Genomic DNA, 18435 nt, shown 5'->3' on the forward strand with positions numbered 1-18435 from the left:
ATTACTCTGGACCACAGGGGCGTGGCTTGCAACACCTCCTCACCATCAGCCCCAGTCCCTCCCCACCCCCAATCTACACCCAAAGGAGGCAGGGATGCGCGCCGGAGGACAAGCTTCTAACGGCAGTAAAGCGATTAGGGAAGATTGACGTCACATATGAAGAAGCCCAGAGTATACGTCAGTCTGCGTGTCTGTGTTATAGAGATGCCCACGGTTATACTTCTTTTTTGTCTAATGGCAGCAAGGCAGCAAAGCTGGGAGAAAGGCTCTCTGCAGATTCCAAAATGCTGGTGCGTGATGGGCTTGAGGAACAGAAAGCCAAGTGCCGACGGAAACCGAGAGCTCCCCAACTCTGCCAACAAGAGTCCTGTAGAAAAGGCAGTAAGAACGGAAGCGAAGGGGGCGCAACTTGCAAACCGCCAGGCGCTGCACCCCGTGCAATGGCTTTCCCCTCACGCCTTGGGGGGCTCCACTGGGTGGGGGAAGGAAGTCAGGGCGGGATGGAAAGCCCCCATTTCTGCAGCAACCCGGAAGTCAGCCTCTTGGAACTGAGGGTTGCCCTGGGGTGGGTGTGGGGGTGAAGGGGAGTCCCCAGTTGACTCCTGGGTTGAAAGAATGGGGCGTGGAGGCGGCTGTGTGTTCAGCCTCTCTCTTGCTCTCACACCACCGACCTGGATGGCCATTGGAGTTCCAAGATGGAAATGAAGTCTCTCTTTTGAGTTCCTACCGAGGGGTTGAAGCAGTCATCCGGAACTCCTGGCTATTTATTGCATTAGGAAACAAGACCATTAAAGCACTGAAGACAGCCCTTTTGTGTACCTGCCAAGGGGAGGAAGTGGGTTTGCAACAACACGGGTTGCACTGCAACCTCGGGTTCGCTGCCGCTGCCGCCGCCGCCGCCGCCGCCGCCTGCCGGTGCCGCGTCTGCACCGTCCGTGTCTGCTTTCGTGGAGGAAGAGTCTGCCCGCGGGGCAAGCACATGCGCGTGAGCCGGGAGCTCGGCTGCTGGGGGCGCGGCTGCTGGGGGCGCGGCTACTCCATGCCGCTCCGGAGGATCTGGTTGGCCGCAATCAGCATGACGCTTATGATGAAGGCCATGGCGAAGGCGCAGATCAGGCTCTTCCGGACGCAGGTCTGTCTGTTCTGCTTCTGGGAATGCACTGGAGGGGGGAGGGGGGAGGAGGGCGGGGAGCAGAGGGCAAGGAGGCGTGGAAGGAGGGTGGACGTGGGGGAAGGGAGAAACAACACAGTAAAACAGGTTGCCCGTCTTCCTCAACAACACCCTCTTTAGGATGAAGGCTGGTCACACAGCGGAAAGCATTTCTGGGACGGCTCTCGGAGGAGGCCCAACGCCATGTCTCCTGGCAAATGGTATGACATGCCAAAACTTCAATAACCCAAATCATGACACATGTGATGTCAGAGTGAGGTACGGACTTCCAGATGTAATAGAGTTGCGGTGATTTCTGAGCAAGAAGGTACATAACATCTCAGAGTGAGTCTCACCAAAGACACGATCCGGACGTGGCTGTGGCCGTGGCCGTGGCCGTGGCCGTGCCTGGCTCCTGTTTCTGCAGCTGCTGTTACAGACAGAGCGAGGTTGGGGTGCTTCCCTGCCCATTCGTGCCGGGCTGGAGGCCACTTACCTTTCCTGGGTTTGTTCTTGGGTGACTCTGAGGGACTTCCGGCACTGGGGCAGAGCTGCACTGCCCGCAGCAGTGGTTTGAGCGCGGGGGCCCCTGAGCAAGCAGGAGCCTATCACCAACCAGGAGCTTATTAAAAATGCAGATTCTCAGGCCACCCCCTGCCCCCTGCAGATCTATCGAATCAGAGACTCTGGAGGTGGGGCCAGGGATCTTCCCTGTTTAACTGGTGCCTGCTGAAGTCTGAGACCTGGGGAACTGCACACGCTGTGGACAGGATCAGTGCCAAGCAGGGAGGCAAAAAATCCTCTCAGTCTTTCTGGAGGCAGGGTGTTTCTCCCCCCAGATCCTTGGGTCCTGGGGTCTGACCTTGGGTCCTGGGTGCTAGTCTCTTAATACTGTTGTTAGGTCAGGTCTTGTGTCATCATTTTTATAAGGCCCCCGAGAAACCCTTAGTCGGTCTTGATCAGAAGGCATTCACTAGTGGGTTACTAACAGGGAAATGGAAATCGCAAGAAAGAAAAGCTTCAATGAAGGAAGAACAGGTCTCTACTCCAAGCATAGTTTCCCACGCCAGCATCTCTTTCCCTTCTCTTTCCTCTTTTTAACTACACCTCCTCCCGTGTCCACCCTCGTCCTGCAGTGATCTCTACATACCGTTCACCGATTAGCTCAGGGGAGAAGTCTGCTCCTGGCCTGCAGCACTGGCACCGCCTGGGCGTCTGCCATCCATCAATGCGAATTCTCCAGCCCCATCACAGGACTGCTAACTCAAAACCTCTGGGCGTGGAGGCCAGGAATGTGCGTTTTAATAAGCTCTCCAGGTAATTAGGGAATCTGGGCTCCATTCCCAGAGCTTTTGATCCTGTAGGTTTCAATAGGGCCAAAAAATCTGATAGAGTTTGAGTTGTGGGGACAGAGGGGTGTGTGTGTGTGTGTGTGTGTGTTTGTGTACAGGAGTGTGTGTGTGTGTGTGTGTGTGTGTTAGCAGCAGGGGGCTGGAGGGTTTCAGGAAAACCCAATGCCAGGACAGAAGAACATTTTCAGATGACCTTCCATTTTGAAAAGGGGTCCTGCTAGACATTACACTCTACCTTTGCAGAGAACCACCAGCTGAGGGAAAGTGGTTTTTCTTTAGGCCAAATTAAGTGGGAAAAAAAAGAAAAAGAAAAGGAATGTAATTTCCCTTAAAATTGCTCTCTGCAGGAAAGAAGACTGGCAAAAAGGAAAAGGTCAAGGTAGGGTCCACATGCCTTTAAAGAACCTTGAAAGCGTTCAAGTCCCTCTCCCCCTGGAAACTTGGTGGCTCCTCCAAAGCCCTGGAAATAGTAGGGAAGAAACAGGAAGCTGGCAACGTTTGCAAAGGCAGACAAACTTCCCCTGAAGGCGTCTTGGGGGCCTGTCAAGGGGCCTTTAGAAATTACATCCAGCAGGAATGTAATCCGGCGAGCCACCCTTCCCAGAGCCCCCACGCCCCCGGCACAGCTCCGGGCTCCCTCCGCGGTACTCGGTGGTTATTTCTGCCTTAGTCTCTTAGGTCTCCTCTTGTTACCTTCAGTCCTTCTGGGTCCGCTGAGCCTCTGCTTCCCTGGGGTGATTGGAAGTATTTTTGGCTCCGTCCTCTATGTGCTCATCACGTCTGGGTCTTAGACTCTTACCCGTTCTTACCCGGAGGAAGCATTTCCTGGGTGCGGAGATGTGCCTGCCCCCAGGAGTGGGCAGATGCAAAAAAAGGCAGCAGCCCTCAGGAAGGAAAAGGGAGGCGGCATTTGGGGAGGAAAGGACGGGAAGGCAGAAGATTTGGATGTGGAAGCTGCGGATCTAACGGTTTCTGAGGACGAGCTAATTCATTCCGGGCTGCTCCTCAGCGGAAAGATGCTTCTGAAGGCAGACATCTACCTTTCTATCCTGAGGGCTGGCGAAGGCTTAGGGAAAAGAAAAAATGGTGCGATTGGGCTGAGGGAGACATTTTTTTTTGCTGAAGCCCTTCTCTACTGAAGGACACTCGGAAGACAAGGTTACAGGCAACAGGATTATCCCCCTCCCCGGAGAGCAGCTGCACCTTTGATCTAAAAATCCTTCAAAGCAGTAGGAGGGGAGAGAGAAGGAGGGAGGAAGGGCCTGGAGGCCTAGCAGTTTGTACGTAAGGCCACACGAGTCCGGATCCAGACCGGAGTCCTGCCGGCAGAGTGAAGCTTCCAGCTCACTCCGGGGCTGCTCTGACACCCATCATCATCTGGGTCTGTGATTCAGACTCCACAAGGGTGAGAATTCATTCACACCCAGTTCTGATGTCACTGTAGGCTGTGTGGCAGAGTGAAACAGCAGTGACTTCCAGAGCCAGACCCAAATCTGAACCGTGACATTATCCCACATGCGAGCTGTGTGACCTTGGGCGAGCCAAGTTCCCTGGGCTTCAGTTTCCTCATCTATAAAATGGGGGTATTAAGGATTAAGAACATATGAAGGTACTGGAACATCGTCTGTGCCCAGTGAACGCTAATTCCCATCTGTAAACCTTGAACAAAACTCTGCTTTACTTACTGAGCACCCACCCCACTGGGCTAGGCATGTGTTCTGTGCTTTGTATACGTTCTTGCAGAATAGACAGTGAAGGTGTGCGGTCCTCATTTAGTAGGTCAGGGGCCTGAAACTCCAACAAGTGGAGTCCAAGCTCATTTTGGGAAATGGTGGAGGGGGATTTGAGCCCAGGTCTGAGTCTAATATCCAGGTCCAGAAGTTCTGCAGAGACTCTCTCTTCCTGATCCCCCGCTTAGCAATGGAAAGTTCAGCCATGGGAAGAGCCAAAGGAAACACACGTCACACACCTGGTGTGGCTGACAGAGCACGACCAGGCACTAATGACGTGTTTGTTGGTAATAATGGAATGCCTGCTTTGGCTGTCATATGTTCGCACCGCACTGTATCTTTGTGTATTTACTTGTTCTCGGTGTCTCCACCGGATTTCCTCAACAAGACAGTGGCCATCCCAGGATGACCTGTGCATTGGACATATGGCTTCTTCCTAACTGCCACTTAGGAAGAGCCCAGGGCACGTGACTGAACGTCTCTGAGCCTCAGTTTCTCTCTCTGTAAAAGGAGCTAATGACAATGGTTCTGCTAATCCCAAGAATTATTTCAAAGATCAATGGGTTAATAAAAAAGCAAAAGCTATGTCCAACTGTGAGTTGCTAGAGAAATGCAAGGTTTCCTTCTTATATCCCCTGAGGGCTGGAGAAAAGACTTGCTGGTTTTTCTCCTGTTCCCTGCTGCCTGTAGCACAGGGCTGATCCTATAGCAGGTGCTCCCCAAACTTTACTTTGGTCTCTTGCCTCATTAATTCATCCCGAACTGCAGAATGCTGTCATCACCCTAGACACATTAGAAGTCACTCCTCATTCCCGTCTCTCCCCAGCCCCTGGCAATCACTAAGCTACTTTCTGTCTCTACAGATTTGCCTATTCTGGGCTTTTCACATACATGGAATCATATACTATGTGACCTTTTGTGTCTGGCTTCTATAGTCTTCCCTGGGTTCATCCATGCTGTAGTGTGTATCAGTACTTCATTCCTTTTTGTGGCTGAATAGTATTCCATTGAATGGACGTACCACATCCTGTTTATCCATTCACCAGTTGATGGACATTTGGGTTGTATCTATTTTTTTGGCTATTATGAATAATGCTGCTGTGAATGTTTGTGTACAAGTGTTTACATGGAGATGTTTTCAGTTCTCTTGGGTAACAATCTAGGAGTCAAATTGCTGGGTCCTGTGGTAACTCTATGTTTAACTTTTTGAGGTACCTGTTCCATTTTAGATCTTACCAAACACTGAAAATGGCAAGAATATATCATGCTGCTGGCGATCTTTTCTATGTCTTTCTTCCCAGTAGATTTTGATCTCTCTTTCTACATAGTATTCGACACAGTAGGAGTCCAGAAAGTACAGGGGGATGAAATGTGAGTTAAGGGAGGTTGACACGGGCAGACATACAAGTGAGGTTTCCTGCTTTCTTGAAAGCTCGTTAGCGAGTCGGTACGCCGACAGACTCCTGGCTGCTGTGACAGGACCTGGGTTTGTCAGCTTTAGTGACAGACTGTTCCTTCCTCCTCTTATTTTAACAGAGACTCACACTGCTCTGCTTGGGAAATGTCAGGCCATGGCTCTTGAATTCTCTCCTGGAGACAGGAGTATACATGGATTTTGCCACTGACCAACTGGGTGACCCTGGATAGAATGGGTTCATAATCCTTCTGGCTTCAGTCCTCAGAGGCAGTGGCTCCCAAAGAAGGCAAATCAGAATCATACCAGTTCTGATTAATTGCCCCAGCAGAGACCGAGGTCAGTGATGTTTCTGGCAGGGAGTTTGGAGCTCAGCAAATGTTAGAACAATATAAAACCCAGCTCAGGTGATTTTCACAATAATCCAGATCTACCAGGTCTGGGGGCTATTAGAGTTCTGTGATCTTCCAGGTCTAACATTATTGTATGAAATTGGATATTTCCATAGCCTAAAATGGAACTAATGAAGAGCTTGTGAAAGAGATTTTTCTACATATCAGTGATAACAAAAACATCCGGGCACCCATGTAAGAACTGGTGGGTGTGGCCTCTCAGGGAAGAGAGCTGTGTGTTTTATGATGCTTTTGTTAAGAGGAAGACGGGCCGCCTCTACCTGTATGGGTGTGAGCTGGTCCCTTCTCCACCATAAAACTGTTTCTAGATGTCTGACAGCTGTGACTGGACTTGAGGCTCCCACCAGGACCCTTGGTGTGGCGTGGCCAGCTGTTATTTTGACTTTTCCAGCCATCCTTCCCCCTGCTTGTAAGGAAATTCATCTTTCAGTTTGGGACTCTTGCCTCTCCACCTCGTGGAACTCTCAATCCAGGGCCTCACCTTTCCCACCGTAAGGAATCAGATTGACCAGGTGGCGCGGCAGCCCGTGCTCTTGGCTTGGTCCGGGGGTAGGCACGCGGGCCAAGCAGAGTCAGTTGGAGCCCCTTCTTGGAACAGAGAGAGCTGAATCTTGAGAGAAATTCAACCTTGGGAGAGAGAGCCTGACCAAGGATAAAGCCAACCGAGAGGAAAGGACAGAGAGAGTGAGAGAGAGAGAAAGGCGAGGGCAGGGAAAGAATGCTGCCTGAGCTCTTTGGGTCCAGGTCAGCCAGAGTTCATCCCTTTGGCCTCCCCTATTATTTGAGCCAATGCTTTTTAGTTTAAGGGGATTGAACTTCTATTACTTGAAACCAAAAGAATCTTGACCAATGCTTTCGGGAACTCCAATGTTGGCAAGGACTTGACTTTAGGAATTAATTTGTCAAGAGGATGGTTCAAACCCTGTACATTTGATCTCTGCCCCATCTTTCAAAGATGTGGGCAAAGATTCACACATGCTCCTCAATATCTCCAGGTAAAAATTACACTAAAAAGAGAGCTGGGACCGGGGACCGGCTAGTTTTATCTGTTTGTTTTGAGTACTTACTAATGTGTTAAGCATTGTACTAAATATTCTCCCTTGTTACCCCATTTAATCCTCATAACAACCATAGGAAGTAGGTCATGATACGATTCCTATTTCACAGATGAAGAAAATTAGGCTCTTAGTATTTATTTATGAGCCTTACTCAAGTGACCTATACACGGTGAGGCAGGATTTTAAGTCAGACTCGTTCAGAGTTCAAAGCTGGAAATCTTAACCATCATGTCTATTTATCAAAGATAGCTCTCCTGGTCTCTATCTCATATCTCAGAATCTCCTCCATCCTCTCTCACGGCTCCTGAAAACTTTCCTACAGGTTTGTTGTGAAGGGTCTCCAACTAGAATAGGAAAATCCTTTTTAGGCTCAAGCCCCAACTTTCTTTGAAAACTGTCTCCTGTCCCAACACCAGCCTGGACCTCACTTACACTTTAACCTCCAACATCCACCCGAGGAGAACAGGTTTTATTTCAGGAAAAGTCACAGCACCAGGCAAGCTGGGAGCAGATGGTACAGATGACACATCACGCCCTTTTTAGTTGGATGGACATGAAATGCCCAAGGTGCATGGCCAGGTCTCTCCATCCAGGTGTGCATCTGACATCCCGACAGAAACACTGCGACTTCCGCAGGGGCATCTGGGCTGGAGACCTTGGACATGGCTTCAAAGTTCTTTCTGACCTTCCAAGGAGCCCAGAAATGTTTGAATCCAGGTATGGCCATAGTTGTCCCATCTTGGCATTGGACAGATGAAAACATACAGCTCAGGGGTTTTTAAAATAAGTTACCCAGGGTCCTATAGCTAGTCTACCCAGGGCAGGAAACAGAAGCCACACGTCTGCACAGTGATGCTTCGGGGGCCACTCGGTCGGGGTCACCCCCCTGACACGTGTTTCTCTCGTCTGTCACACTGAGGTGCTGAATGGCAGGGAGCAGCTCCGCTGTGTCTTTCACAGCAGCCGTTTACTCTCCAGTTGATGGGTTTTGCTTCATCTCCCTCTCCCGTGCATGTTGTCAGAATGTCTACGAGAACCCGACAGCTGGTGTTCCATTTAGGGACAGCACTTGGGGGATGTGTCTAGAAAGGGCTCGCACACAGATCTTGCTGCACTCAGCGTCCAAATAGAATATGATTTCATTGGCGATGGAAAGGAAAAGGAGCAAGGACGATGAAAATCTGTTCTGTGAAGAGTCTCTGAAATGCCAGAGCCCCAGGGAAATGACCCAAGGCCAGGCAGGAAGAGCCAGAACAGGGTTTGGTCAGGTGGACCCGGGTTCAGATCCTTACTCGCTATTTGACTTTGGGTAGATTACTCCACCTTGCTGAGCCTCAGTTTCCTCATCTGTCCCACAGGGGCCACAGAACTGACCCCTCAGGCTGTGCCAACAGGTCAGCCCCACGTATTAACACAGGACCGGCGCTCGGCAGGCTTGACGGATGGCTCTCCCTCCATCCCTCCCCGCCTGGACTCAGTACGCACTGAGCAGGGATCCTGCTGGAAGCCAGCACTACCGAACTGAACACGGAACAACCGATCATAAGAACACTTAATAAGAATCGGGTGATAGGGCAAATGGATGATTCAGCCACAAGACCGCTCCGTATAGGTCAGCGACTGGAACCAAATGATAAAATATGAAACTTGTCTCTCAGTGTCACCGAGCTTCTGTTCTCCAAAACCAAAGTATCTGGTGGTTACGGATGGTCGAACCAAGACATCTTACAACTCTCCTATTTAGCACGGCGGGGAGTGGGCGCCGTGTGTGGTCACACCGCCTTATTGCTAACTCATTTTGGCAGGTGCTGACCTACTTATTTCCCCAAATAATTAGAACACAAATATTTACCACGCATCAGTACATCAGGCATCATTTATCTTAGTAAAGGAGATCAAAACTGTCTGAGGGGTTGGGAGAGTCTGGAAGTCCTACTTTTAGCCAAATATTCTAATTATTTTGGGGATGTATAGACTGCCGGCTAGTGGATGATGCCAGAGGGCCCCTGCGTTCAGTGGGGTCAGGTGACCTTTTGCCGGGAGCACCCAGCACAGGGGGTGACACCCAGTCAAGTGCCCGACACAGTCTGATGACTTCCTACCTGGAAACCAGGCTGTGAAGGAAGGAAAGTCCCTGTCAGAGCCCCTGAGTTAGATTCTTCTATTCTTTCAGCTGCTTTCGAAGGGGTGTCTGCAGACACTTTCTTCTGGTGCTTTAGGAAAATGGGTTCTACACGTAGTGTGAGCTCTTGGTTCAGGGTTTCCTGAAGAAGCCAGGGAAACTTCCCTTATATGTAACTTGTAATTTCATCCTGTCTCCTCTTGCCCTTTCCTTGGGAGAAGACGGGAAAAAGCAATGCTCACCTAAGGTCACAGAGCCCCACCTACCACACAGATAAGGCACGCTGGACTGTGTGAGGGGCTCCGTGTGTGTGTGTGTGTGTGTGTGTGTTGATCTAAAAATCAAAAATCAAGGCAAAACAAAAACTAAAAAGAAGACAAAAAAAACCCAAAGCTCTCCCATCAGGGGCACCACACCCTTTGCACTGTTCTTTTTTTCCTTCTCTGTTCTTTTTCCTTCCGTTCATGTGGAAGCAATAATCAATACTTCCTGACCGAATGGACGGAATCTGAACACCTGTGTGAGAGCAGCAGACCCAAGTCTTACAAAAGTGAAAAACACCATCACTGACATAAAATGATGCTGACGGCACCTGGAAGCCCTCCGGGTAATTTCTAGCTGCCTCTAAGGACTCACACAGGATGCCCCCCGCTGCGTTACCCAGCCCCTCTCCCACTCCAGAATCGCAGCCCAGAAGCTCCGACTTTGCTGAGCTCAAAGCCACGTGACGTGGTCTTCTTTAAATCTGACTCTGCTACAAAATGCCTATTTCGTTGTCTGTCTCCTCCTTCCTTGCTCAGAGACACATGTGCCCTTTCACCTTTCTAAGGCAAAGTCTTTCTGCATCTTTAGGTTTTTTATTGCTCGTCGATTCCCTCCTCTGACACCAAATAGAGCGGGATTTCCAAGCCCCACGGGTCACCTGGCTCTGTGCGCGAGCTAGTCAGCATGGGCGCGTATGTGCTGCAGCAGAGCTCCAAGGAGGGCAGAGGAAGAGCTTCCTGAGCGGGGGTGGGGAGCAGGAGTGCAGGGGGCTGAGCGGGGCTCTGGAGTCGGGGGGAACATCCCACGTGGCTCCCTGCCCTCTCATCCGTCATTTGGGGTTGCGGAGAAGAAAAGAGTTCCACTGCTAAAGAGAGAAAGAAAGGAGATCACCTTGTCCCTTTAGAGTTAGGTGCCGGATTTATCAGGACGTGGGATGGTGGCAGCTGGCAGGTGGGAGGGGGATTCTGAGATGTCAGTGGCGGAGGGGCCGAAGGGGCTGGACAGGGCGGGTGTGCAGCCTGGGCCAAGGGCCAGAGCAGACAGGAAGCAGTCGACCACTCGGGGACAGGGAGACCCAAAGAACTGGAGGTTGAGAAGATTTAGGAAGCGCAAGCCGTGCACCTGTGAGGTGAGACTGTGGGGTAAGCAGGGCGAGGCTCAAACTGCCAGCAGGTCCCTGCTTGTGGGCAGCAGGCATGGGGGAGAGATGGAGGGGAGGAGGCCGTGGTCACCACAAGGTCTCTTGGTCCCAGGGCACCAGGGCGAATTCTGTGCCTGTGCATCCCTCTCTTCCCAGACACCTGTGCCCAAAGTACCATCAGGGAGGCCCTTTCCTGAATCTGGAGACAGCTGCAGGCTTTAAATACATGCACTGGTGACTCTGCTCATAGCTGAGATTGGAAAGATCTCACATCTCAACACAAACCAGTGAGCCTGTGTTTGCAGCCAAAAAGCGCCGGCATATTTTAAAAGCCCTCTCAGACATAAAAATTCTTAAAAAGGATTATGTAATCCAAGTCAAAGAGGTCATTCAAGAAAGCAATGTGCTAATTACAAGTAATGTTTCTTTTATTAAATAAGATCCTGGATTGTGAAGCATTTAGCACAGCGCTTGGCCCTGATGGAGTGCCCGCAAATGGTAGCCGTGGCCAGTGCTGTGCCGACTAGTCATTAAGACAGACCGGGAAGACTTCTTGAAACCCCTTTGTCAGCTATTTATTTCATTAATATATAAGCTTTTGAGTCATAAAAAGACAGAGCTTAGAGGTCCTGTTACTCTCCAGTGCAGGCTGACCTTTCTCAAATTATTAAGACTTGTGATGTTTCTCTGAACAAAACACCAATCCATAAACAAAGGCTCTTACCGAAAATGTAAGGCCCAGACTCTTCTCGCCCATTTCAAGAGCGTGGCTGACAGCAGGGGGGCTAGAGCCCCAAACACGTCTACTGTTTGAGCACAGAGTCTGCCAGCTGAGAACAAGAGAGAATGGGGAGGCCAGGCCTGCTGTTTTCCCAAATTTTAGTCCAATCCCTGCCCTCCTCACCCCTACTGGTCCTCCCAATCCCCTGCCTACCTGGCTATCAATGGCATTGGCTGTGATCCCCCTGCCCTTGTGTGGTCTCTGTGGCTGCGACTACAAATACAGTCATTGATGCTATGGCCCAGGTCCCAAGTAGGGAGACCAAGGCACCTTCTGGACCACAACTGAGTTTTGTTCGCCATACACAGCACTTTTGAAGATTTTCAGTGTGGACGCCTTTACAAGGAGGCCTTGCTGTCAAGTTTACCTCAATCCTCCCTACGCCCTATTTCCCTGACTTGAGTTAATTTTGTCACCTCGCCTAGAAGCCAACACCTGTCCCCTGTAGCGGTTTCGCCCGGACAGGGCCTGGAGGAGCCCGGGTCTGGATGTGCTGCTGTGGCCACCAAACTAGCTCCGCCCATGTCATCTGCCTGTCATGAGGCTCCGCAGGCCCTAACACAGCAGCTCCGAGACCAGGGAACCAAATTCCATTCTGGCTTGTGTGTAACCGCTGACCGTCTGTACCTACTGACCTGTTTAAATGTTCAGAAAAAAAAGTAGAAAAAAAAATAGTTGACCTTTTTAAGAAGTCTCAACCTTCAATAAGTTTAAAAAAATTGCTGGTAGCCTGCTATAATGTTTTTAAAATTTTTAAAAAAATTCTGTACATCAGAGCTGTTCCAGAAGCTCGGATTTTGAAAGGTGGAAAGAGGGATTAAATTATTTAGCTTCCCTGGAACTCTCTACTGATTAGGGGGCAAGGTTGGCTGGTTTTATTTTTTCCTTAAGTTTTCTTTCGTGAGCCCAAGAAAAATGACCTCTCCTGGGTCTCTTTTTTGGCCTCAGAAGATTCTTATTTCTTCTGTAACTACTTGGTTGAGTTCATGAGAGTTTTTTCATGAGCAGGCCGTTTTTTCTTTTTTTTTTTTCCGTCCCGTGTGTTCAGAGAGCATAGCATAGAAGTAATCCATTTCTAAGGACCTTGTGAAGTAGGTGCAGTTATCCTGCTGTGTAGAGGTGTGGAGACACACTCAGAGAAACTACACCCCTTGTCCAAGGTCACACAGTAGCCACTGGACTTGATCCAGGTTTGTGGGCAGCTGAAACAGTCTTCAGGCACCACCCCACGCAGCCCCCACTAAATAAAGGCCAATATCACAGAGCCACACGTCAAATCACAGACCTTGGAGTCACAAGGAAGGGTCAATGGAGGTCTTGCAAAAATGCAGAGTTTGGGGAAAGAAATAGGAAGAAAAAAAAAAAGAGAAATGTACTGCATCTTTGCAACAAGGATCCTTTAACCTCAGTCCTCGATGTGTGGCTTCCGTCCAAGGCCCCTTCAGCCCAGGAGACTGTAAACACGTTTTCAAACAGAGGACATGGAGGCGCTGGGTACCTACCGCCCTCGAACTCCGTCTGGCAGTTCCCCGCAGTCTCGTTCAGGCTCTCTTCCTCATTGACAATGATGTTCTCGATGTCCTTCATCGTCAAGTGGTCCCGGAAGGCGTGATAGAGGACGTGCTTCAGCTCCTCCAGGGTTATCCTCTGCATGTCGAACTGGGGAGAGAGAGAGGCGTGAGAGCGTCTGGGGCACGTGGTGGGGGGAACTCAGCGTGGGGCGTGACCAGCAAGCCCAAACCCTACTCTATGGAAACACGTCCCTGCTTTTCAAGACATCAGATGAGCAGTTTTCCACCATGTTCAGCTCCAAGCATACTTGTGAACCTGCAGGGACTTACTGGGAATTGAGTGAGAGCAACTTTTCCCCTTCAGTTGAGATTCTTGGAGGGAAAAAAAAAAATTGCCACCTGCTAGTTTGGTTTCTCACTCACCCAGCCATCTGCTCCCACACCTCCACACCTCATGTACTTTGGAGCGGTGTCGCACCCCAGACAATGCAAATGTCTCTAGAAAGTTTTAAATCTTCCAAGAAGCCAGCAATTCTCATCTGGCTCTAAGTGTGCACCTTGTTCGAACAAGACAAAACGCGCGCTCAGAGCCGTGTTTATGAGGAAGAGCAGCTGAAGACAAGGTGGAGCGTTTCCAGTTGTGCTCTCCCCCTGCGAGTGAGAGGATATATTTTTTCCACAATTTCTATCAGATTTGGTCATATCACTTTCTTGGCCAATGAGTAGAAGTCACAGAGGCCACATCCAATTAAAAGCTTTAGAGGGGAGGGTATAGCTCAAGCAGCAGAGCACATGCTTAGCATGTATGAGGTCTTGGGTTCAAGCCCCAGAACCTCCTCTACAAAAATCAATAGATAAACCTAATTACCTACCCCTACCAACATACGCACATAGCACTTTAAGAGCCATTGTCTGGTTCTATCCTGCATCCTTTTCCCTCTGCTGTGATGCAATGAGAAATGCTAACTCACCCTCCAGAGAGGCTTTCCCTTCTGTCTGGGGTCCCAGAATGAGGCTCTAGTGGAGAAGATCTCCCATAAAGGAAAAGTCACATGAGTAACAAATGCCCTTTCTTGTTATTAGCCTCAGAGATGTTGGGCTTCCTTGCTGCCGTAATATAACTCGATTTAAGTCAACAACACAGAAATCAGGACATAAAAATGAAAAGCTACCATAACAAAATTCTAAAATATGGTGTATGGGTTCCAGGGCCAGGCAGCGGGAAATAAGAAAACCGTTATTGGAGGCTGGACAGACAACAATCCATGTCATGCAGCAGCGAAACAGTTGATAAAACTGTTGCCTGTTATTGCTCGGAGGGTAGATACATACTGAATGAGTTTGTGGCTTTTGGTAAAAAGCTGGAGACACAGAATGCTCTGGTTGTTAACTGGTTGTATCTGACAGGATGCTGCAGTAGAGGGATGAGCTCAGGATGAAATAAATCAGACAGAGAAAGGCAAATTCTGTATGGTCTCACTTAACCGTGTGGTCTGAAATACCAACCAACCAACCCCGTGCTCTTAGATCCAGAGAACAGGTTGGTGGTTGCCAGGTGGTTTGTTTTTGGTTTTTGGTTTTTTGGTTTTTTTGGATGAAGTAGAAAAGGCAGCTTTATTTATTTGCCAGGGGGTGAGGAGTGGTGAAATGGGTGAAGGGGATCAAAAGGTTATATATAAACTTTCAGTTATAAAATAAATACAGACTGGAGATGTAATATCCAGCATGGTGACTATGGTTAATAATACTGTATTATATATTTGAAAGTTACTAACAGTAAATCTTTATTGAGTTTTTTTTTTTGAGGAGGGTAGTTAGGTTTTGATTTATATATTTATTTTTTAATGGAGGTACTGGAGAATTGAACCCAGGACCTTGTGCATGCTAAGCACGTGCTCTACCAGTGAGCTACACCCTCCCCACAAAGAGAGTAGATCTTAAACATTCTCATCACACGCACACAAACTATGTGTGGTGATGGGTGTTGACTAGACTTATTGTGGTGATCATTTCACAATATATACAAATACCAAATCACTATCTTATACACGTGAAACTGATGGAAAGCTATATGTTAATTATAGCTCAATCTGGAAAAAAAAAAAAGAGTGAAAAAAAGAGATGGACTCAGGAAAGAATCAGTTGGTTTGCAAGCCAGGGATAGAAACAAACCCAAAATTCCTGGTCTTACAGGATTGAAAGAAGCAATTGTTTCTTATCTCCAACTAGGAAGAGATAAAGTTGAGAAATGCTATAAATAACAATCCAACTGTATTAAATTAAAGTCTCCCTTGTTGAAACCTCTGAATGCATTAGGTGGCTCTCCCAAGAAGCTGATCATTAAGTTGAGAGAATGTCTCAAAAATAACCGTGGACGTGGCTATTAGCAGAAACCAACTGAAGTCAAATTGATTTTTAAAATGACTAAGTTTTTGAGATAGCTGTACTGGCCAAGAGCCAACAGCCTCAGACGAAAAGACTCTATGACTATTGGAAACTTGCCACAATCTTTGGGCTCCCAACCTTCTATGGGCACAAGTCATTTTGAGGATAAGCTACAAAGAGAACAAAGGAAAAGGATGGATCTCCTGGATAGTGGGGAAATCACGCAAAGAAATAAAGAGCAACTTCCAGGAAGCAGAACTAGGGTCTAATCAAGGAACATTCCTCACCCCGGGTTCCACTCAACAGGATCTCAGAATCACATTGCGTCTGTGACTGCTCTGTGTCTTCCACTGTTTGCTTTCTGGATGGGAATGTTTTGGTGGTCAGCCTGACCCTGTTCCACTGCCATATATTGAGTATGTGTATGGGGGGAGTGGGGTGGGGGTGGGGGGTGTGATTTGTCTTTTTAGTTCCTATATCTCCAGATCAAGAGAAGTCACACCCAGAACTGAAGGATATCTTGTGATTCTAGACCTTGAGTCTTGAGTTGTCATTGGATGGGACTTCTGGGTGTCTCCCTTGAGGAGGAGACGAGTATATTTTGTGGGTGAAGGGAGGGAAATAAATATTTATGAGCAAGAGCCTGGGCTGTAACAGGTTATGTTATTTCCAATGGTTTCTTTTGCCTTCCTGTGAGAGGATTGTATCTCCCTGCCCATTGGCACCAGGTTTTGGCCAATTAAACAAGAGCGAAAGTGACACATGAAAGTGTTGGAACGTCCAAGAGGAGTCTCAGAGCCCTCGTGTGTTCTGACAGTTCTCTTTTTCTTCTGCACAGAAACACAGCAAATAGGGGCTGTTTTCCTTCATCCTGGGTCCCGGAATGAATGCAACGTGGAGCTAACCCACAAAGGACATGTAATTTGAGTGAGAAATAAGCCCTTGTTGTTAGCCACTGAGACTTCGCGATTTCTGCAGTATGACTGACTCAGTACAGAAATCAATGCTTTACGTTAGTCTGGATCATGATGAAAGGGAGTTTTAGACATTTTTTTCTTTCTCCCTGGATTCTTTGTAAAGCAATTCCTACCTTGCTTTAAATATGCCCCTTGCTCTGACGGATTAAATCGGGTTACTGGAACTTGCTGGAAATCTAAATGACTCAAGCTCAAAGCCATTTATATGAGTAAGAACAACCAAAGTGGTGTGTGTAAAGTGAGTTTGTTTTCTGCATCACAGTTTAACTGACTGTGGAAGTGGATCCTGAGATACACTGAGGGCTGACCCATGACATAATCTCCCTTTAGATTTGATAGGAGACAAGGTGGTGGTTAGCCTGGGGCTGGGAAAAGCCTGGCAAAATGCACGGTGGGGGTGATGGACTTCGCAGATGAGAAAGTGGGGACCCCTCTGCCACAGTCAGAGGTGAAGAGCGACAACACCAGAGAGACTCCGAGAAAATGAGTAACCATTTCCTGGAAGACCAAATGAAGGACTGGTGTGCCTGGAAAAACTCTCACCAGCTGAGAATTTGCTGAAATTCAGAAATTAGGTGGAAAAAATTGGCAGGAGCTGTAAGAAGAGAAAGAAAGATGGAGATTCCGGAAATCTATCTTTTTCCTTTTATTTGGCTCTCTGGGTCATGTTCTAATATTAGGAGATGAATACTAGAGCAAAATTAGTTAAGTAGAATTCCATGTTTTCTGTATTGTCAGTATAGATCTGTCTTTTACAAGTTTGAAAGAAATCACTACAAAACAATGTGGGCACAGTGCCAACAAGTATTTCTTCCATGATCATCAATCTATTTCACTTTTTAACTTTTCTGGCGTCAGTTTTGGAATCATGTACTTTTTCAGAAAACCAGCCAAAAGATTGTCATTATTGTCAACGTGTAACTCTGCACAACAGCACCACAATTTTCAGTTTTTCTCAATACTTCTTATATCCCATTTTGGATCTTTAACCCTATTTATTTTTCTTCTAGATTTGATTTTTGTTGTTTTATTCTGTTTTCAGTGGACCTTAGTTAAAGAATGTAGCCTGTACATCCATTATTTTTTAGGAACCTGAGGAGATTTTCATGAAGTTAAAATCTCTATAAAGCCAATCACACAAATACAGTTATCCTTAGTAATTACATGATGCAGCCTTATAATTATCACCTGTATCTTACAGAACCTCATCTTTGGGGACTACTTGATTGGCCAAAGACCAGGACTAACATATTGCAGTCTGTGGAAAAGAACTGCATCTCCATAAACTGTTCTTTCAGTCCTAATTTTTTTTTTTTCAGTGAGGCTCTTCTCTAGTGCAAAAAGATTGATACCCTAATTCAATGAATGGTCAGCTGATTCCACGCCAGACACTGTGATGGGGAGAATGGTGAGCAAGATGTTGATCCTGCTCTCAAAAGACAAGCAAATGAGCATTTAAAAAAAAAATGGGGGGGGGGAGGAGGTAATTAGATTTACTTACTTATTTATTTTAATGGAGGCACTGCGGATTGAACCCAGGACCTGGTGCATGCTGAGCATGCCCTCTACCACTTGAGCTATACCCTCACCTCCTACAAATGAGTGGTTTTAATCCAGTGTGATAACTCACTGTGACAAGGGCAGCACAGGATGGCTTGGAAACCCCTGGGGAACGTAAAAGCTCACAGGTCCATCACATGGCCATTTGTGGCGTTCTTCCGGGGACTTGGAGCAGGAGAAGGTGGTAGGGGATGAGGTGAGAGCTGTGGGTGGGGTGCTAAGCAGTAAAGGCCCAGATGCCGTGGTGAGGAGCTTGGCTGTCACTGTTGTTCTCGCTTTTAATTGAAGTATAGTTGATTGACAGTGTTGTGTTAGTGCCAGGTGTGCAGCAAAGTGTCTCACTTATACATATACATATACATATATATTCTTTTTTCAGATTCTTTTTCATTATTGGTTATTAGAAGATATTGAATATAGTTCCCTGTGCTATACAGTAGGTCCTTGTTGTTTATTTTATACATAGTAATGTGTATCTGTTAATCCCAAACTCCTAATTTATCCTCTCCCCTTTTCCCCCTTTGGTAACCATAACTTTGTTTTCTATGCCTGTGAGTCTGTTTCTGTTTTGTACATA

The 18435-nt window shown here is 47.8% G+C and overlaps 1 protein-coding gene across 6 annotated transcripts in view; it reads right to left on the reverse strand.

Annotated features, from left to right (window-relative positions):
• Positions 1 to 223: 223 nt before the first annotated feature.
• The window catches only part of CALN1 (calneuron 1), a 367399-nt gene continuing 349187 nt past the window's right edge, over positions 224 to 18435 (reverse strand). For all 6 annotated transcript variants that reach the window (XM_032460335.1, XM_032460337.1, XM_032460334.1 and 3 more), the window contains 2 exons: positions 12928 to 13084; positions 224 to 1160 (listed from right to left, as the gene is read on the reverse strand). In XM_032460335.1, the coding sequence (XP_032316226.1) occupies positions 1033 to 1160; positions 12928 to 13084 (285 nt within the window). In that variant the 3' untranslated portion in view covers positions 224 to 1032. The remainder of the gene's footprint in view (positions 1161 to 12927; positions 13085 to 18435) is intronic.

This window comes from Camelus ferus, chromosome 18 (assembly GCF_009834535.1).
Source record: "Camelus ferus isolate YT-003-E chromosome 18, BCGSAC_Cfer_1.0, whole genome shotgun sequence".
Lineage (NCBI taxonomy): Eukaryota > Metazoa > Chordata > Mammalia > Artiodactyla > Camelidae > Camelus > Camelus ferus.